This window comes from Drosophila kikkawai, chromosome 2L (genome assembly GCF_030179895.1).
Source record: "Drosophila kikkawai strain 14028-0561.14 chromosome 2L, DkikHiC1v2, whole genome shotgun sequence".
NCBI classification, from domain to species: Eukaryota; Metazoa; Arthropoda; class Insecta; order Diptera; family Drosophilidae; genus Drosophila; species Drosophila kikkawai.
In genome coordinates, this window is record NC_091728.1 from 5,841,775 (window position 1) to 5,858,392 (window position 16,618).

General features: G+C 39.5%; 1 protein-coding gene across 1 annotated transcript in view; it reads right to left on the bottom strand.

Moving 5' to 3' along the window:
* Nucleotides 1-6,785, bottom strand: part of dpr3 (defective proboscis extension response 3) — a 51,480-nt gene extending 44,695 nt beyond the window's left edge. Inside the window, exons 1-2 of the mRNA XM_017166555.3 lie at nt 6,727-6,785; nt 133-926 (exon numbers count right to left, since the gene is read on the bottom strand). Coding sequence (XP_017022044.1) covers nt 133-541 — 409 coding nt within the window. The 5' untranslated portion in view covers nt 542-926; nt 6,727-6,785. The remainder of the gene's footprint in view (nt 1-132; nt 927-6,726) is intronic.
* Nucleotides 6,786-16,618: the final 9,833 nt, after the last annotated feature.

The following is a 16,618-nucleotide window of genomic DNA, read 5'->3' on the forward strand; positions in this document are numbered from 1 at the left end:
AAATGCATTTGTTTTTCTATAATTCCTTGCTTTTTTTAAATGGTTATTCCACCAACTAATGGCTAGCAAAAGTGACCGGGTCAAAGGCCAAATGTGTGCCAGAGCTGAGCGCAAGAGCGAGAGAGCACTTACCGTTATAGAATGGCCAGAGTGGCGATTGTTGTTGCTGCTGCCGCTCGCTTTGTTGCTGTTGCTGTATTATGCTAACAACTAACGCCATTATTATAATAACTGCTCGCGTTGTTGGCGCTGTCGCTGCCTTTGTTGCTGCTACTGGGAATCCCCTCCTGCTGCTGCTACTGCTGCTGCTGCTGCTACAGCTTGTTGCTGCTGCTGATGCTGTTGTGGCAGCAGCGGGGCCTGGACTACGCGATTCGATGACGTCGACGTCGTCGTCGGCGCCGCTGCGACGCAAAAATCCGCATAAATTTATATTGCAAATTTGTTCCCGCTCCTGTTGCCGATGTTGCTGTTGCTCCTCCTGCTCCTGCTGCTGCTCCTGCTGCTTGTGTTGCTTAACAATAACTATTGCCGCAGGCATCCAGCGAGATTTAATAGTTTTTGCCTGTCGTTGAGTTTTATTTGCCAGTTTTCAGCTGATTTTTCTTGTTGCTGCATTTAAGTGCTGATGTTGCTGCCGTCGCCCTAGATGTTGCTGCTGCTAATATTGTTGGTGCTGCTGCTGTTGCCTCTGCAGCGACTTTGGCAGCATAATGCGCCATTTGCCGTAGCTGCTATTATTTTGTGTTTTATGTTTACTTAAACTTTTACTTTTTGCTGTTGGCTGACCGTCAATGAAATATTTGTGCTAAGCACAAAGGCAACATTAAGACTGTTGCTGTTGCTGTTGCTATTGCCGTGGCTGCTGTGCTCCTGTTTTCAGCTTTATCTCAGCCCTCCGTCGGTTTACCTTTTTGCTAGCTTCACTGGACAGGAAAAATAAGCAATGAAGCAATCACTTTCAGGTGCAAACCCCGCAGCAACATGTTTTTTTACTATCCAAGAGAGAGAGAGAGAGGTAGAGGAGTAAGTTTGCTGAAATGGCAGAGATTTAAAGGATTCTAGGTCTGGCTTAAAGTTGGAAACACTCGTCTCAAGTCCCAGTATCCTTTGCATTTTAATGGATACATTTGTTTCCAGTTGCTGGTTGCAGCAATGAAGGTATCTATCATAGGTGTGGATTGGACAGGCCCTGCAGCATCAACATGTTTGAGTTAAAAGACAGGTAAGAAGAGAATGCTAAGCTCATTGGAGTATTTCAAACTGAAGACTACCTTAAAATTTCACTACAAATGTTTTAAAACTTTAATGCAAATAGTATTTTTATGGCTTTTATCTCATAGAAATTTTTTAATAAATTAAATAAATTGTAATTTATTTAGGCCCAAAATCCCCTCAATCATTAATAGGTATTTTGCTTTTTTTAGAGCTCCTGCCTGTTGCTCGACGGCGTCAACACTTTTGCTTTTCCCGACTGTGAGTGGCAAAGTTTCAACCTTTCAGTTTTGCCATTTTAGCTGCCACTTTCCCTGCACTTCGCTCCACTTCACACACAGTGGGCGGGAGGACGACCGAAAGGACCACAGCCACGCCCTTCGACAGTCCATTCCGCTCTGGGTGTGTGTCTGTCTGTGTCTTTTGCCTGTTTCCTTTTGCACATCAGTTTACGTGGCCATCTCTCTCTCCCTCTCTCTCTCTCTCTGGCCTTCTCCCTTGGCCATTTGCTGTTAGTCTAATTTAATTGCATTCGTGGCCCGTTTTGTTACGTATACGCCGCGTGGGCCGGCGGCGAAGGGAATGCCATTGAGGTTGCAGTTTGTTTCACAGCAACGCCCTGACCTGCTGTCCTTGCCTGCTATGCATTGTTTTGTTTATCCTTTAATCCTTATCAGTTGCCATTCGCCTGGGCAAAAGCCGCAGTGCATAAAATTGGCACACAAAATAAACAAAGCAAAGAGCGAACTCTTGGCTTATTTTCCAACTGACCCTGTTTGCTCCGCTATACTCTTACTTTTATTTGGCTGCAAGGTAAATGATTTATTATCGAGTGGCGGCTCCTGCGGTTTCCCAAGTCCATGCCCGTGCCTCCGTCCTTTAAACAAACCGTCGTAATTAATGATAGAGAAAATGAAATTCAACACACACAGAAAACTTGGCCGCAGATTTATTGCCTTGCACTTGAACCGAACAATAAATAAATAGTTGTGGGAACTGAGGAGCGGGCAGGAAGTGACCCTGGGCTTCTGCTGATTAGCCGCCAAATGTGTGTGTTGGTTAGTGTAATTGTTATGGCGAGTGTTTGAACGGGAATCGCTAGGATTAATGAGAAACTAAACGGAGTGGAATTGGGTGGAAATATTCTAGATAGTGGCCGAAAGGTAAAGAAAAATGGTGCTTAAAAATATATAAAATAAGGTAGCAATTATTTTGGTTGTTAAGTAATTAAATAAAAATTCCAAAAATGTATATTTAAGATTACTAAAAATATCAAAAGAAAAATGTGCTTCATTAAAATTAATCTCCACTTTTATAGGAGTTTTAAGTACAACGAATAAAATAAAATCGAGGACAATTAAAAAAACTTCAATGAAAAAATTGTCCTTAACAACCTCGTAATAATATTTCAAACCCCCCGCAAAGTTTTTCTTTTGATAAAAAAGATTTTAAAAAATAATTATTTAAAAAGGAAATGTAAAAACCTCTGCGATAAATCGAATACCAAAGGGAAGCACAACCTTTTGAATGACAAACGGAAACTCCAACCGAACAAAAAATAGCGCCCCGTGAACCCGAGCCCGAATCTTTTGCTTTTTTGGAAAACGAAATAAACCACCGCACGTAAAATCAACTTTAATCAAGCGTTCCACCTGCTCTCCTGCCTGCGCATTCCCCACAGGAAACCCCGGCGAACCAATCAATAAAATGCCCTTTAATAATGTCGAAAAGAAGACCCGTCCTGGCAGTCATAAAAAAGCGTTCCAAAAGCGATATGAAATATGCTTCATAAAGATTAAAACCTGTTTCCTCCTCTCAATATCTCGCTCCTCTTGGTCTGCGGCAGCAGATGCAGCCGGAATTTCCCGTGGCACATATGGAGCCGCAGCATCAGCGGCCACAGGAGCGGGAGCAGGAGTAGGCGAATAGAAGCAGCGCGAGTCCTGGCAACATTTTATTATCCTAGCATGCCAGCACAGACCACAAAGTGCGGGCCAACAGCTTGGGAAGCCTTTTGCAGACCACCTATGAGTATTGCTTCTGATGGCGTCTAAGTCTGGTAAGGACGCTGAGCGAAAAGGTCGGGATATTGCTTCTACAATACCTTTCATACTAACTCAAAAAAATAATAAAACAAAAAGCCTGAAACTATGGCTATCTAGGTATTTTCCCTCAGTGCAGGTCTAAGGCTAAGCGGCTTGGCCGAAGATTCAAAGGGATGTAAGGACATGAGGAGCATATGAGGTGCTGGGGGGCAAGGGACAAGGAGACAGGGAGCAAAAAGCAAGGGACCTAGCCCAAGGATGTCTGACAATAAGCCTTATTCTACAAGATTTCATCTGGTGCCTGGTGCGTATGTTTGCGTGTGGGCTTTTCACAGGCGCGTGTTTATGAATTATTAGCATAAACAATCACACAGACATGCTGGAACACACACATACACACACACACACATGTGGCACTAAGTCCTGTATGAATTCTGATTAAATGTAATGCGCTCAAAGCGCATTCAAAGTTGGCCCTGAATTATTGATGCTCCCTTTGGCCAGCCACGGTCATTAGCCAACTAGCCAAAAAGTAGCCACTGGAACTGGAAGCGAAGCAGAAACCGAGCTGAAACTGCCACCAAAACCACCGACAATGGTGTTCATTATTCAGGATATGTCCTTGGGCGGGCGTTAAGCTTTCAATGTGATTAGGTGAGCGGGAAAACTGTACGGTGTAAGCTGTGTGGGTGTGTTTGTTCACACTCCATTAGAGTTGAAAATTTTACCCAAATTCTGGCAGAAAAATTCTTATCCTTCGGCTTAAATTCGTGCGGTTACCATCGACAACTTAAGGAACTTTTTTGGTGCCCCGAGGGGCCTCGAGAAAAAAAGCATTTCCCTTTTTACATTATTTATTCGACCCTTGACAGCCTTTTCATATATATTTTATACATTTTTATGCCTTTCCTCACATTGAAGAATTTTAATTTTCGGCGCTCCAAGAAGAAGGTAAGGCAAGGAAGCTCAAGCCCAAACAAGAACCCAAACCAGAATTTCCACAGGATACCCTCGGACCCTTGGCCGGGACAACGCCCGGTGTCCTTGGTCCGTTTGATTGATTGGCGCCAGCCAGGACAAAAGTCCTTGAGCAGCCAAAAGGCAGGTGAATAGTCAGGTGTCAATTGTAAGCCCCAGAAAACACGAAACGGCAAAAACAAAGCCAACGACAACAAGAACTTTTCTTGGCTTTTGCCAAGATGTATGGAAAATGTAAATGAGATTTCCTGCGACTTTTGTTTTTAATTGGCTTATGAGCCCGAGAGCCCTAAAACGGCATTATTGCCGGAAAATGCCCTCTTTCCTCCACTTTGGTTTGAGTAATTGCAAAGGTGTGTGTGCTAAAATACTCGACTGCGGCGAGGCTAATTAAAATAAAATTTCTGAGAAAGCCTCACATAGAATGGGTTTGAGGAAATGTTTATTTTTAAGGATCCAAGAGGCTTCTAATACGTTTTTCTGTTTTAAAGGGGGAAATAAAATTTGTAGCTTGGCAAATTTAATAAGGATTTATGCAGCCCACACACAACATTGCCTGCAACTACAGTTGGTCTAGTACTTTACAAGCCGGCTAATCCATTGGCAACCAAAGCGATAACAACGCTCCCACTCCCGGAGCACACACAACTTCCACCAAAACCAAACAAACCAGAACACAGCAAACCCAAGCACTTGCCAGCACTTGTTCTGGGCCAAAAGGGCTGGAATTAAAGCCATCAACGCGGCAGCGTCCGTCGCATGTATGGGCCACATTTTGGCCTACTCCAAAAACACCCGTGTGCACAGCGAAAAACAATTGATATTGTAATGGAACTACTAATTGATAAGCCAAGTTTTAGACATTATTAAACTTTTATTTTAGTTTTATCATACTAAGACATTTAAACTAAGTTAAATAATTTCATTTCATTTACTTTACTGCAGCAAAAAAGTGTTTTTTTATTTAACTTGTATGAATTACATTTACATAGCACGTCCTTGGAATCTAGGGACATTTGAAATTGATTACATATAATTAATTAATCTAAATATAATTGTGGCTGTTGTAGATTAAACATTGATATGATTACAGATTGGTTTAAAAGCTAATGGCATGTTTTTTCAGGCCATCAGATTTGTGTAATTAATTTAATTGGATTTAATGCATTTTAATCATCTAAATAGCCTTGATTAAGCATGACTAATGATTCATTAGATTGTGTGGCATTAAGTTAAGTCCACAAATTGGCATATTTAATTTATAAAATGGTGTAAGAATACTGAAATATTAAAGGAAGTTTACTACTTAAACTCAGCTAAAGTTGAAACCATTTAAGTTTAAAGATTTATTGTATTCCGCCACACTTTAAAGTTTTTAAAAAAATGCCTCTCCATCTCAAATTGATATTTAATATTATTTTTTGCTGTGCCTCTCTCCACATAAAAGCAAAGCAAATTGCTTGACGATTTTCGCGTCATTTTACCGTCCTCTCTTAGAGCATAAAACCAGGACCTGCCCACGGACCACCCCTCCCCGAGTTCGCCTATTTGCACGCTTGGCTAAACATAAATCACACGAAAGGAGGAACGAATGTTCGATGTTTGCTTGTCTGCCGGGTATTGGCCACATTTTTCGGTTGCATACTTTGGGCAATTGCAATTGACAGTTTATTTATTCATTTTGACAGTTTTATGGATACGCACGAACGAATCACCGATTAGGGGGCTTAATTTCATGGTTAATCCGTTACAAATGTCAACTGTCGATTGATTGGAATATACTGATACTTTCTCACTCTGCTAAACACGAAGTTTGTAAAGTTTACAAAATAAAATAAACGATTTCCATTGCCTACTTTTTGGGGTGTTCAATAGCCAAACGATCGAGTTGTAATTGGGTAACCTAATACTCTCTGTACAGTAAAGATTAGCTCCTCTTTTTCTCTCTCTCTCCCATTAAACATGGCTAATTGCAGTTGCATGTATGTCGATTAAATATGCAAAATCCAGGCGTAAATTTGTCAATTGCGGCTGACATTTGACACAGTGTGTGCTATTGCCGTTTTGCGAATGTTGTTTGTTAGTTCGTTATTGTTATTGTTGTTGTTGTTTGGCCCCTTGTTATTGTTATGGTTTGTTCCCTGTCTGCTGTCTGCTGATTGACAATGACAGGCAATGTGGCCCACCGCTGATTGGTACGCGGAGCGGGAAATGTTAGCACAAACACACACACGCGCACACACACTGGGTGACACAATTGATGACAATCGACACTGTTCATGAATATTTAAATTTCTATTGTTGTCTTCCGTTATCGCTGGTCGCTCGGTCGGTTTGGGGGCCATTGAAAAGGCCGTTTTCTGCGAATTTCCTCGCCTTGCTCGTTAACGCGCGCACCGCTCAAAACTGACGCCTTTGCCTTGTCGGGGAAAAACTCTCGTAAGACTCGCGTAAAAACTCGAAAAGCCGCCTGACCCACTCGATTTACCGTTGAGGTCTCGAAGGACTCGCGAGGACACGTGTGTGTGGCACTTCCGCAGCCCCTGGATGCCGTCACAATACTGAGATCGACGGCACAAATTCTGAATCTGGCCAGAAACGCGAAGGCAAAGGCGAAGGCTCCCACTTCGGAAAACCTCGATGATGGTCCAAACACGCACACACACACACACTCAAAACGAGCACTCACACAAACGAAGTCACACGCACGTGGGGAAAGCTTTTTGAAAGGAGACCAATTCGCCGCACTCCGAATGTGTGTTAAAGCTTCGTACTTGGCTTCGTACGAAGGGGAAAAACGAATCCTAAAATATCCCTGCAGATAAATGTCAAAGGGTTATCGGTATTAATTGTAAAATTTAATGAAGTTTTTTTTTTTAAATTATATTTGTTTTATATATTTATTTCTAATATTAAGAATTAACTATTAAATATTTGAAAATATCTGAAAAGGATACACAGATCCATTTTTACTTTAAAATGTATTATTACTAATTTTAATTAATTACTTATAAATAAATAATTTTACACTTAATATTTTGAAGAATACAATTGCTGATCAAATTATATTTGTTGTCATTTCGTCATTATTGCTTTTTTAATGTGTATTTCTTTTCAGTATTGAAATGTAAATGATATATCTTATTAAATCATTAATAAAATTAGTTTTTTTTTCTAAGTAAGTTAGTATTTATTGGCCACCTGTTGATTTTTATCCCCCATTTGTTGTCAATGTGATTTTGAATTGAACTGCTTGCTTCTAACTTTAACCTTATTTCCTTTCTTCACCAGCTAGAGAGCTAAAGTTTCCCTTTATTTCTTCAACAAATATACATTTCCCCCACTTTCCTGGCACTGCTTTCGGGTCTGCGTATGAACATCCCTTTATCCTGTTAAAAAAAATCTCCTTCAACTGCTTGTGAAGAGGGCTAAATTTGCCTGTGTTAATAGTGAAATATCCCTTAAGGATATTTTATCATTATTGGGTACTTTCTGCAACTGCTTAGTCAGAGTGTACAAAACTACCCTATATTCCCTGCCAAAAGTTTGCCTCTAGGATATTTCAACTTATTTTGAGGGAAATTTCCCCTAACCATTGAAATTTCGGAGTAAAAATAAATGTTTGGTGAACTGGTTTATAATATTTAAATTAAAATGTTACATAAATAACATAAAAAATGTAATAAATTAATTTAAATTTATTAATTTGACAATTTGTAAATTAGTAAAATATTATTTAATTCAAATGTTTATTTTTAACTTAATAATCACTCGCATTCAACTGCTGTTCGCTCTCTGTCATTTCAATTTCTAAATAATTAAGGACCGCAAATTGTCCATGAACTTGTTATGAATTCGCTGCCTTTCGGTTATCAAAATATGCATAGTTTATGCTCTAAATCATGTATAACTGATTGCGTTTAGTGCTTAATCAATTTAAGCCACCAATTTACTCGACGCCTCTCTACCGATTTTCCCTTCCCATTTCATACCCTCCCTTCATGTATATATTTTTCCCAGCGCACATTTGAACGTTCGTCAGAGTGAAAGTCGCTGTCTATCTTGCTGCCTTCGCCCCGCCCTGCACTTTCACTCAAGGTGAACTCAATTGAATTCTCAACATTTGCACATCAATTATTTCACAAGCAGCCAGCGTCGATGGAGCTCTTTTTTTTATGGCGCCAATGCGGAAAAAAATAAAACCAATGGTAGCCGGAAAAGGGAAGATAAATCCAAGCTGGAAAAGCCAGTCAGCCAAATACTGCAGCGACTGCAACCACTTCCACATGCTCATCCACTTCCTAGTGATCCTTAGCCCACCCCACCTGCGGCTATCCTTTTTCAGATATTTTTTTTTCCCCCACCCGCATAACAGATTCAATGTCAAAATTTTGACAAACTCAACACGAGAAACGAAAAGAAAAACAAAACAATATGAAAACAAAACAGAAACAACTAGAAAGAATTTTGCCTGAGATTTTCGCTGACGAATTTGTGGCAGGTTCATAAATCCAACAAGCAACAACTAACTAACTAACTAGAAGAAGCAGCCGAACACAAGGCATTAAAAAGTCAGCAAAAACAAGGAAAAATTGGGAAAACAGGAGGACTTCGAATAGGGAATACCCTGGCAAGTCCAAACCAAGGCAGGTTTCAGGAAAAACATATTTTTAGTAGAGAAAATATCTATTAGAATCTTAGATGTGAAGGTAATATTCTACCAATTAAGATTTAATATTTTAAATACAATTTTTTTTATATTTAAATTTAAAATTTTAAGCTATAAAGACCACTTGGGTTACCCCATTCCCTTATTTACCCCTGCAATCTATAAGTATAAATAAATTCAATGCAAACTTCAGCTTAAACATACTTTATTTTTCTTGCACGAACCCCGTATACCCTACTTACCCCTGCAATCTATAAGTATAAATAAATTTCAAAGAAAAAAGTGAAATTTTTGGCGCCAAACGAGAGAGAGATACAAAAGCGGTGGCCAGAGTTCGGGGAAAAGTGGGAAAAAATGCCAAACAAATCGAGAACTCGACACAAAAGTCGCCTTCAAAATTTATTCAGTCAGCGTCGGAGTTCATTTGAGTGTCATAAATCAGTTGGCCCCAGCAGAGCCAGAGAGCCAGAAGCAGGACCAGAACCACCCACCCGGAACCGCCGCCCGCGCCGAAAAAGGAAGTTGGAAAAAGAGTATGGATTGGGGGTGGCAAGGCAGGAGGATGCGGAGGCAGGTTTCAGGGCATATAAATGACAACTTTGACTATTGGCTGCCATTGCACGTACAACAAACTGCAGCTTGGGCACGATTCAGCATCGTTGCCATGGCCCTCGCATATTTTTGTGCAGCAGCAGAAAAGCAGAAACGGAGAAAAGCAGGCGAAAAGCATAGGAATAGTGTCGGCAAAGGAAAATATTTTCGAAATCATTGCGACTGCAGCAGAGGCAAGTGGAAAGTGGAGCCAAATGTCATGAGAAATCTAGCAATGGGGAAGACCGCACAAAAACAGTCCTTAAGCGGGGCCTGGGGAGGAGTATGTATGCATGTGTGTGTGTGTGTGTGTGCGGGTGGAAAATGACGCGAGTTCACCAGACGAAGGGCAACCATTTCCCTCATCGACTTGATAAAACATTTCTTCGTTATAAATCAATTTGAATTGCGCGAGCAGCTTAAGCGACAAACGATTTGGAGCCAGTCAGAAACCCAAAAAAAAAACCCACAAACCAGAACCAGAACAAACCCACAACAAAAAGAAAAGAAAACAGATTTGAAGAAAAGACTAAAAAGGATATTCGACAAAGCAGAAAATGCTGTTTATTTAGGCAATTTGTTGAAGACACACTACAGGATGTGAAAATCCCAAGAAGAGCTTTTACAAATCAGGCTCCTAGAATTCTCCATTTAAATGAGGAGCCATCAGAGATTAATATTTATGGAGATAATGCTTAAATTTCTGTATAATTAAATGTACAAAAGCCATTGATATTAAGTGAAATTAGCTATATAAAAAGCTCTATTTTTTCCGTTATTTATTTCCATCCATTACTTTTTTTTTAATAATTAAAACTTTACAAAATTAATCAATCACATAATTATGTTTGCTCTTTATGATTAATTCAGGCGCCGCGGTAGTCAATAAATCGCTGTACTGTTAAGTAATTTTAAATGCCATGTGCTAATGTGTATATATGCAATGTCAATGTCCATAAATTCACACGTAATAATTTAAAACGCAGCTCTTGAGAGCCACAGCACATAGTAATTAAACTACAATCTGTTAATTGAATTAAAAATTATATTTAAAGATTTAAAGGCCCAGCAAAATTAACGTAGCTTGCAATTAAATAAAGCATAATTCGATAAAAAATTAAATTATAGTAATATAAAATGAATACTTTTACATTTTTAAATATTTATATGTTTATACATGTTTCTGCCTTAAGTTTACTTGATGTCGCCGCAATGAAAATGTAAATTTAAACCAAAATCCACTGAAATCCCTGACCAGCCCCAGGCACTTGCTTATGTTAAACAATCCGCCAGAAACTTGACATGAAATTTGTATGAGAATAAGGATATTCTGGCGCTTCCGTAACCCACTCAACCCCTTCCCAGGCACCCCAATGTGTGTCCCATCTCTCTCAGCTGACGCTGCTGCTGCAAATGAAGCGCTAAATCTGCAAGTGTCAAGCACAGGAGTTGCAGCACCAGCAGCAGCACCAGCAGCAGCAACATCAGCGACACAACAGCAGCAACATTTCCCTTTTTATCTCTTTGTAACCATTTCATTTGGGTTGCTTTATTTGTTGTACTTGCTGCCGTAGTGTGTGCTTAATTTTTTTTGTTTTATTTTGTTTTATTTTCTTGGGGCAGCAGCAGCATTGTGCCGCATTTTGCTGTGGACGGGCCTAGCCCATTTGCATAGTCGGTGAGGAGGAGGGGCGAAGAAATGCGGAGATGTTTCCATTTAACCCACTGAGCTCGTTTTGCCCCGCCGCCGAAAGCAACGAAACCACAAAAACCGGAAGTGAAACAATGTGTAAGCGAGCACACACACACTTTTGAATGCTGAAAGGTAAGAATGAACAACACCAAAAAAAAGAACTCACACACACACATACTTTTACACCTGCCGGCAACAGGGCAACCTGAAATTGTTTGGGCTAATGTTGTGCCCATCCCTGTTCCAGTGCCCGTTCCCGTTCCCGTTTGCGTCCTTGTTCCTTTTTCCGCAGTTGGTTGAACAAACGAAATATTTGTTTGCGGAAATCATCAGCATCATCATCACTTCCGCCATGAGTTCCGTTCGCCCCAAGGAGCTGTTCACGTGCTAGTGCCATTTTTTTTATAGAATTTTTACTTTGACTTTGCCTGGGCAAGCTCCGCCCCCCCGGCTCAGCACCTGGCGTATCCTGTTTGCCGGTCGAGAGTTGTTTACAGGTTTAAGTTTGAGTAAGTTGGCCGCTGTCAGCAGGTGTCGGTGCAATCGAGAGCAAGATGAGCAGCTACAACGAGCCCTTCCTCCTTGGAACTTCCGGTTTCAGTTCCCTCTTTCCGTGAAGGGTTTGCTATGCTGTGGTCTACTCATGGGGTCAGGGGGCTCGGAAGCTAATCCTGAAGGTGCCTTTGCTACTAAGACTATGACACTCACTTAAAACACAGAGAGATTAGTCACATGAATTTAGGAATAAGCTTTTTAAATCAAATTTTATTTTTAAAAATGATTTCATACATTTATCTGACTCATAAAACCTTTATTATGTATGAAATTTTATTTATTTATTATTTGATTATTTAATTTAAATCCCCCTTTTTTTCTTCAGTGCACCTTGCAAACTTTGTGCTTACCTTTAACGCTTGCTTTGTCCTGGCTTCGGAGTGAAACTGCCGAGAAGTTGTTGGACAGCCGCAAAGTTGAAAATTTGCAACGGGTCTACGTGGCGTATGTGGAATATGAAGCATACCCAAGGTTTCCCCCCCCTCAACCGCACCAGGCCTAAGCCGCAACCATTAGGCGTTAACTTGACAAATTTAAATCGAGAACAACTGAAGTTGAATTGTGGCCTGGCACCACGGGGCGTATACGTAATATGATGTGTTGTTTTTATGTTGACACTTGTCACCGCCTAACAAGCAGCTGTAACTCTTACAGGAATGGGGATTCACTAAAAGAGAGAAAGGGAGGAAGCAATAGTTTAAGGGACAAATGGGCCAAAAGGATTCCAGCTAACGAGTGGCAAACGCAAATTGCCAATTATGAGAGAATAGTAGTCACTTATTTTGCTTATTTATGGCACGATACGAATATTTGATATATTTACGACAATAACATGCTCACACAAACCCACGCACCCGCAACCTGGGACAAAGGGGAGCCAGAAAGAGGGCAGGAGCGGTGCTAACCCCCTCGAATTGTTGTACGTGCCAGGGCTGAATTTAATGCGGCCAGGCATGTCAACAATTTATGCTAGATCGAACTTGGGAGCCAAAGCCAGAATTACACAGAGATAAATTTGGGAATAATATTAAACATTTTGGGCTTTCTTCATGTATATTTTGAATATGAAAATTTGCTGCAATTTTATTTCTTCTCTTGTATTTAAGCTATGATCAGACACATTAAACATTTTTATCCAAATCCCTTTAAGAATTTTTTTCCCACTGCACAACCAAAGTCAGAGTCTCAGCGAGCGGGATGCCAGCATATGCATCACAAATAATTCGCATTGCTGGCCAAAAAAGTTGCCCTCTCAAGCAATTGGCATAGACGCAGCTTAATATGGACTCCATATACATTTCCTGACATCTGGGAGACGGTGGTATTTTCGCATTGGGATGGTGAAGGAAGGCACACGACAGTTTATAAGCATTTAAGCGGCTTAACTCGCCGTCTCTGACTTATCGCATTGTCATCAATTTGGTTAAGTAGATTTGCCCCTTTGCCCCGCCGACGCTGGGTCGCATTCGTTGATTGAAAATTTTGCACACTCCATTGGGCTTCGGGAAGGACACGTAATTATTCCATTGATTGAAAATTCGTTGCTAGCTGGAAAGGCGAACGGAAAGCGGAAAAACTGCTAGGCAGCAGCCAGGCAGCCAGCAAAGGAAGCCACTCCCCCGGCATAATCAATCACGTTTTATCGGGATAATTGTTTGGCACATTTCGCTGCATAAATTGAGTTGCCTTTCCTAGATGGCGAGAGTCAATATCTTATTATTATTTGCGCTCAATTTCATTTGATTCGCGTGCAAAGAGGACTTTATTTGAAGCCGGCAGCCAGCAGGAGCCAGGATATATGTATGTACATACATATCCAACAAAGCAAATACGGGGACACAAGCAATTAGCTTTATGCCGCACAGACAAAAGGCGATGGCCACGGAAAAGGACCCTCGGGACATGGGAAACGGAAACGGCCCGGGATTATTGCATATCGAATGCGGATGGATATGCAGTTAAATGCATATATCAACTCTACAAATATTTGCAATTAGCCCGCAGATCCACAGGGCGTACATTTTTGGCCAGCATTCGATCTCAATTATTGATGAGCCTTTTCATTTTGGCGCACGCCAAGTGTTGACACACCAGAGAGACTTTGTAATGCCGCAAACATAAATCAAATTTCGCGTTATGACGGCTCCCCTCACCCGCTTTTAACCCTTGTTGGCTGACACCACCCTTATCTGTCCCACAAACCCATTGGGTATTTCCCATGAGCAAATAAGCAAAGAAAATATTAACAAAATACGATTTTAGTGGTGGGACTTAACCAGCTAAATATGGATTAAATTTTTTAAAAGAGTTTAAAATAATTTACTTATAAAAATATTCCCTAAATTATTGGTTGAAATTAAAACCAATTTCTTCTCAAAGATATTTAATTTAAATGTTTTTGTAGCTTGTGTTAATTAACTTGATTTCTCTAATTTGTTCATCCGTTTTTAGATGATCTCAATATTTTTTTAGTAAAGAAAAAGACTACTAAAAGACCAAAGTGAATTATCTGTGTCTCTAGACAACCAGGACTTGCAATTCTGTCTGACATACGGGTTAAAGATAGCTCCCAAAAATGCCTTAAATTTTTGAATAGAAACTGCATTGGGTCTGGGGTCATAAACTCCCAGTGAAAGTCACAATAAAAGTGGAAACAAACAAATAAACTGATGCTGCATTGTGGGGCACAGAAGGTCAATGAATTATTGATTGTCGAAGGGGGTGGCAAGGGAGGCAAGCCAAGGACAGAGCCCAAGGCGGCTCACACCAAAACCAAAACTCCAGAAAAAGAACAAGTCCCCTTCACGGGTTTATTTTCGGGGACTTCCAGCCGAGTGGAGACAAATCAACTCGAACTTGGTTCAGCAGAGGTTCAGTTGTCAAAAGAGTTGCCCCAAAGTGACTTTAGGTAAATAAATCTGAAATAATTTAAGGCCTGGGGCCAAATAAATTCAACTCCTTTGTTTGCCTGTCATTTCGGTCGGCCGGCGCTAGTCTTCTGGGAATGCTGCTCACTTTATAGGTTTTAAATTTATTGCCAAGGCAGTCGAGTGTTTTTCCTCGCCAGCAATTTTCCTCTGGCACGATTCAATCATAGTGAGAAGAATAATAACTCATAATAATATGGAAATTGATTTGTTATTGCTACTATTTATATATATTTTTTGTTCACCTAAAGTCGCTTAGCAAATTGAATGCACATTGCACATTTTTGCAATTGATAAGACGAGCTGCCAAATTGATAAACAACATTTTGAAGCAATCAGCAGGAGGTCGAAGGATGCGAACATTCAGGATAACACATTCACACATTCAAATCAAATTGATTTATCAACTTGACATAGATAAATCGTATTAAAATTGAGTCGAAAAAGCATTCGTTTTGACTAATATTGCAAGTAGGGACTTCGAGATGGTCTTTAACTTGCATTTTGTGTATTTTTTAGTCTTGAAATTATATTAAAAGGTATTTAATAAGCTAGATTTATACAATAAACTGGAAGAAAATAATATTAATTAAGGTCAAATGTCCATTTTATAACAAATATAACAAATAAATATATATATACTTCATAAATTCCAATAAATCAAATACTCCCAGAATAAATTCACTGCTGGGTAATTTTTTATTAAGTCAGATACAATACATAAATTGTTATAAATATGTTTTGCGGGCTTGTCAACATGTGTAAGTGTGACTAGCAGTTAAATTTATATTGAAAAGCTGAGTAGTACATCAATTAAAACCTATTAAATTTATTAAGACATTCCAGAAAAAACATGAATTTTTAATAGTTTTATCTATTTAATTATTAATCACAAACACAAATGGTATAAAAAAGAGAGTACTGTTTTCTGAAATTATTTTATATGCAACTATTTTAACAAATGCAACAATTTTTCATTTAAATGTTGTTTTACGCTGAGAAGCTTTTGCTGATTTAAACTTTGCCAACAATGTTCATATAAGCGTTAAGTTGCAACTTATTCATAATATTAAAAGCATATAATGCTAAACTATTTTTATCCATTAGATTTTGTAGTAGAAAAACATTAAAGTTGGGGCAAAAAATTCATTTTAATTTAATTTATTCAAACTTTTGCAAGCTCTCTATGGAAAAGCAGAAATTTGGCAGCAAACAAAGAGTTAATATGTTTAAAAAAGGGTAAAGCGTGTTTAGGTTTATAAATAAAATAGTATTTCAAAAATACAAACAATTACTTAAACTTAAATATTGTTTAATTTTGCCGTAAAATCTAGTTCTATTTCCAAAAATATTTTATTACAAATGTCTGTCTTTTACTGATCTCCAATTCCAAACTCTTAACTCTTTCAAGTCCCAACTCAATCGATGAATGTTGCCACTCTATATTTAATTAATTAGGATCAATAATGTCTCTGTTGTCTAATTGTCTTATGCCCGTCTTCATTATCCTCGCAATTATGGCAATTATAATGACAATTATTATCATTAAACCGATTACCACCGAAAATCAGGCTGTCAATTGTCTGTTAACTTGGATAAATGCCAATTCCCCGAGGTAAAGGTCCTTTGAATCTGTCTTTGGCACAAAGCATGTTTATAGCTCTTGCTTGAAATCCAATTCGATGCATTGTTTGGCTCCCAAAAACTCCGGATGGGGGACAAAGGAGGAACCAATTAAACATTGACTTTTGGGGGCACTTTTCGAATGACACAGGGGGTGAAGTGAAAGTAACCAGGTGGGGGGCGGGGAGTGGATAAAGGAGCAAGGGGGAAAGAGGAAGGTAATTGAATAGTTGTCGCAACAATAGTGCCAACTTGGACGGAACCAAGTGGATTCCATAAATCGCATACAAATAGCCACATGGGAGAGTTTGAATCCTGCGAA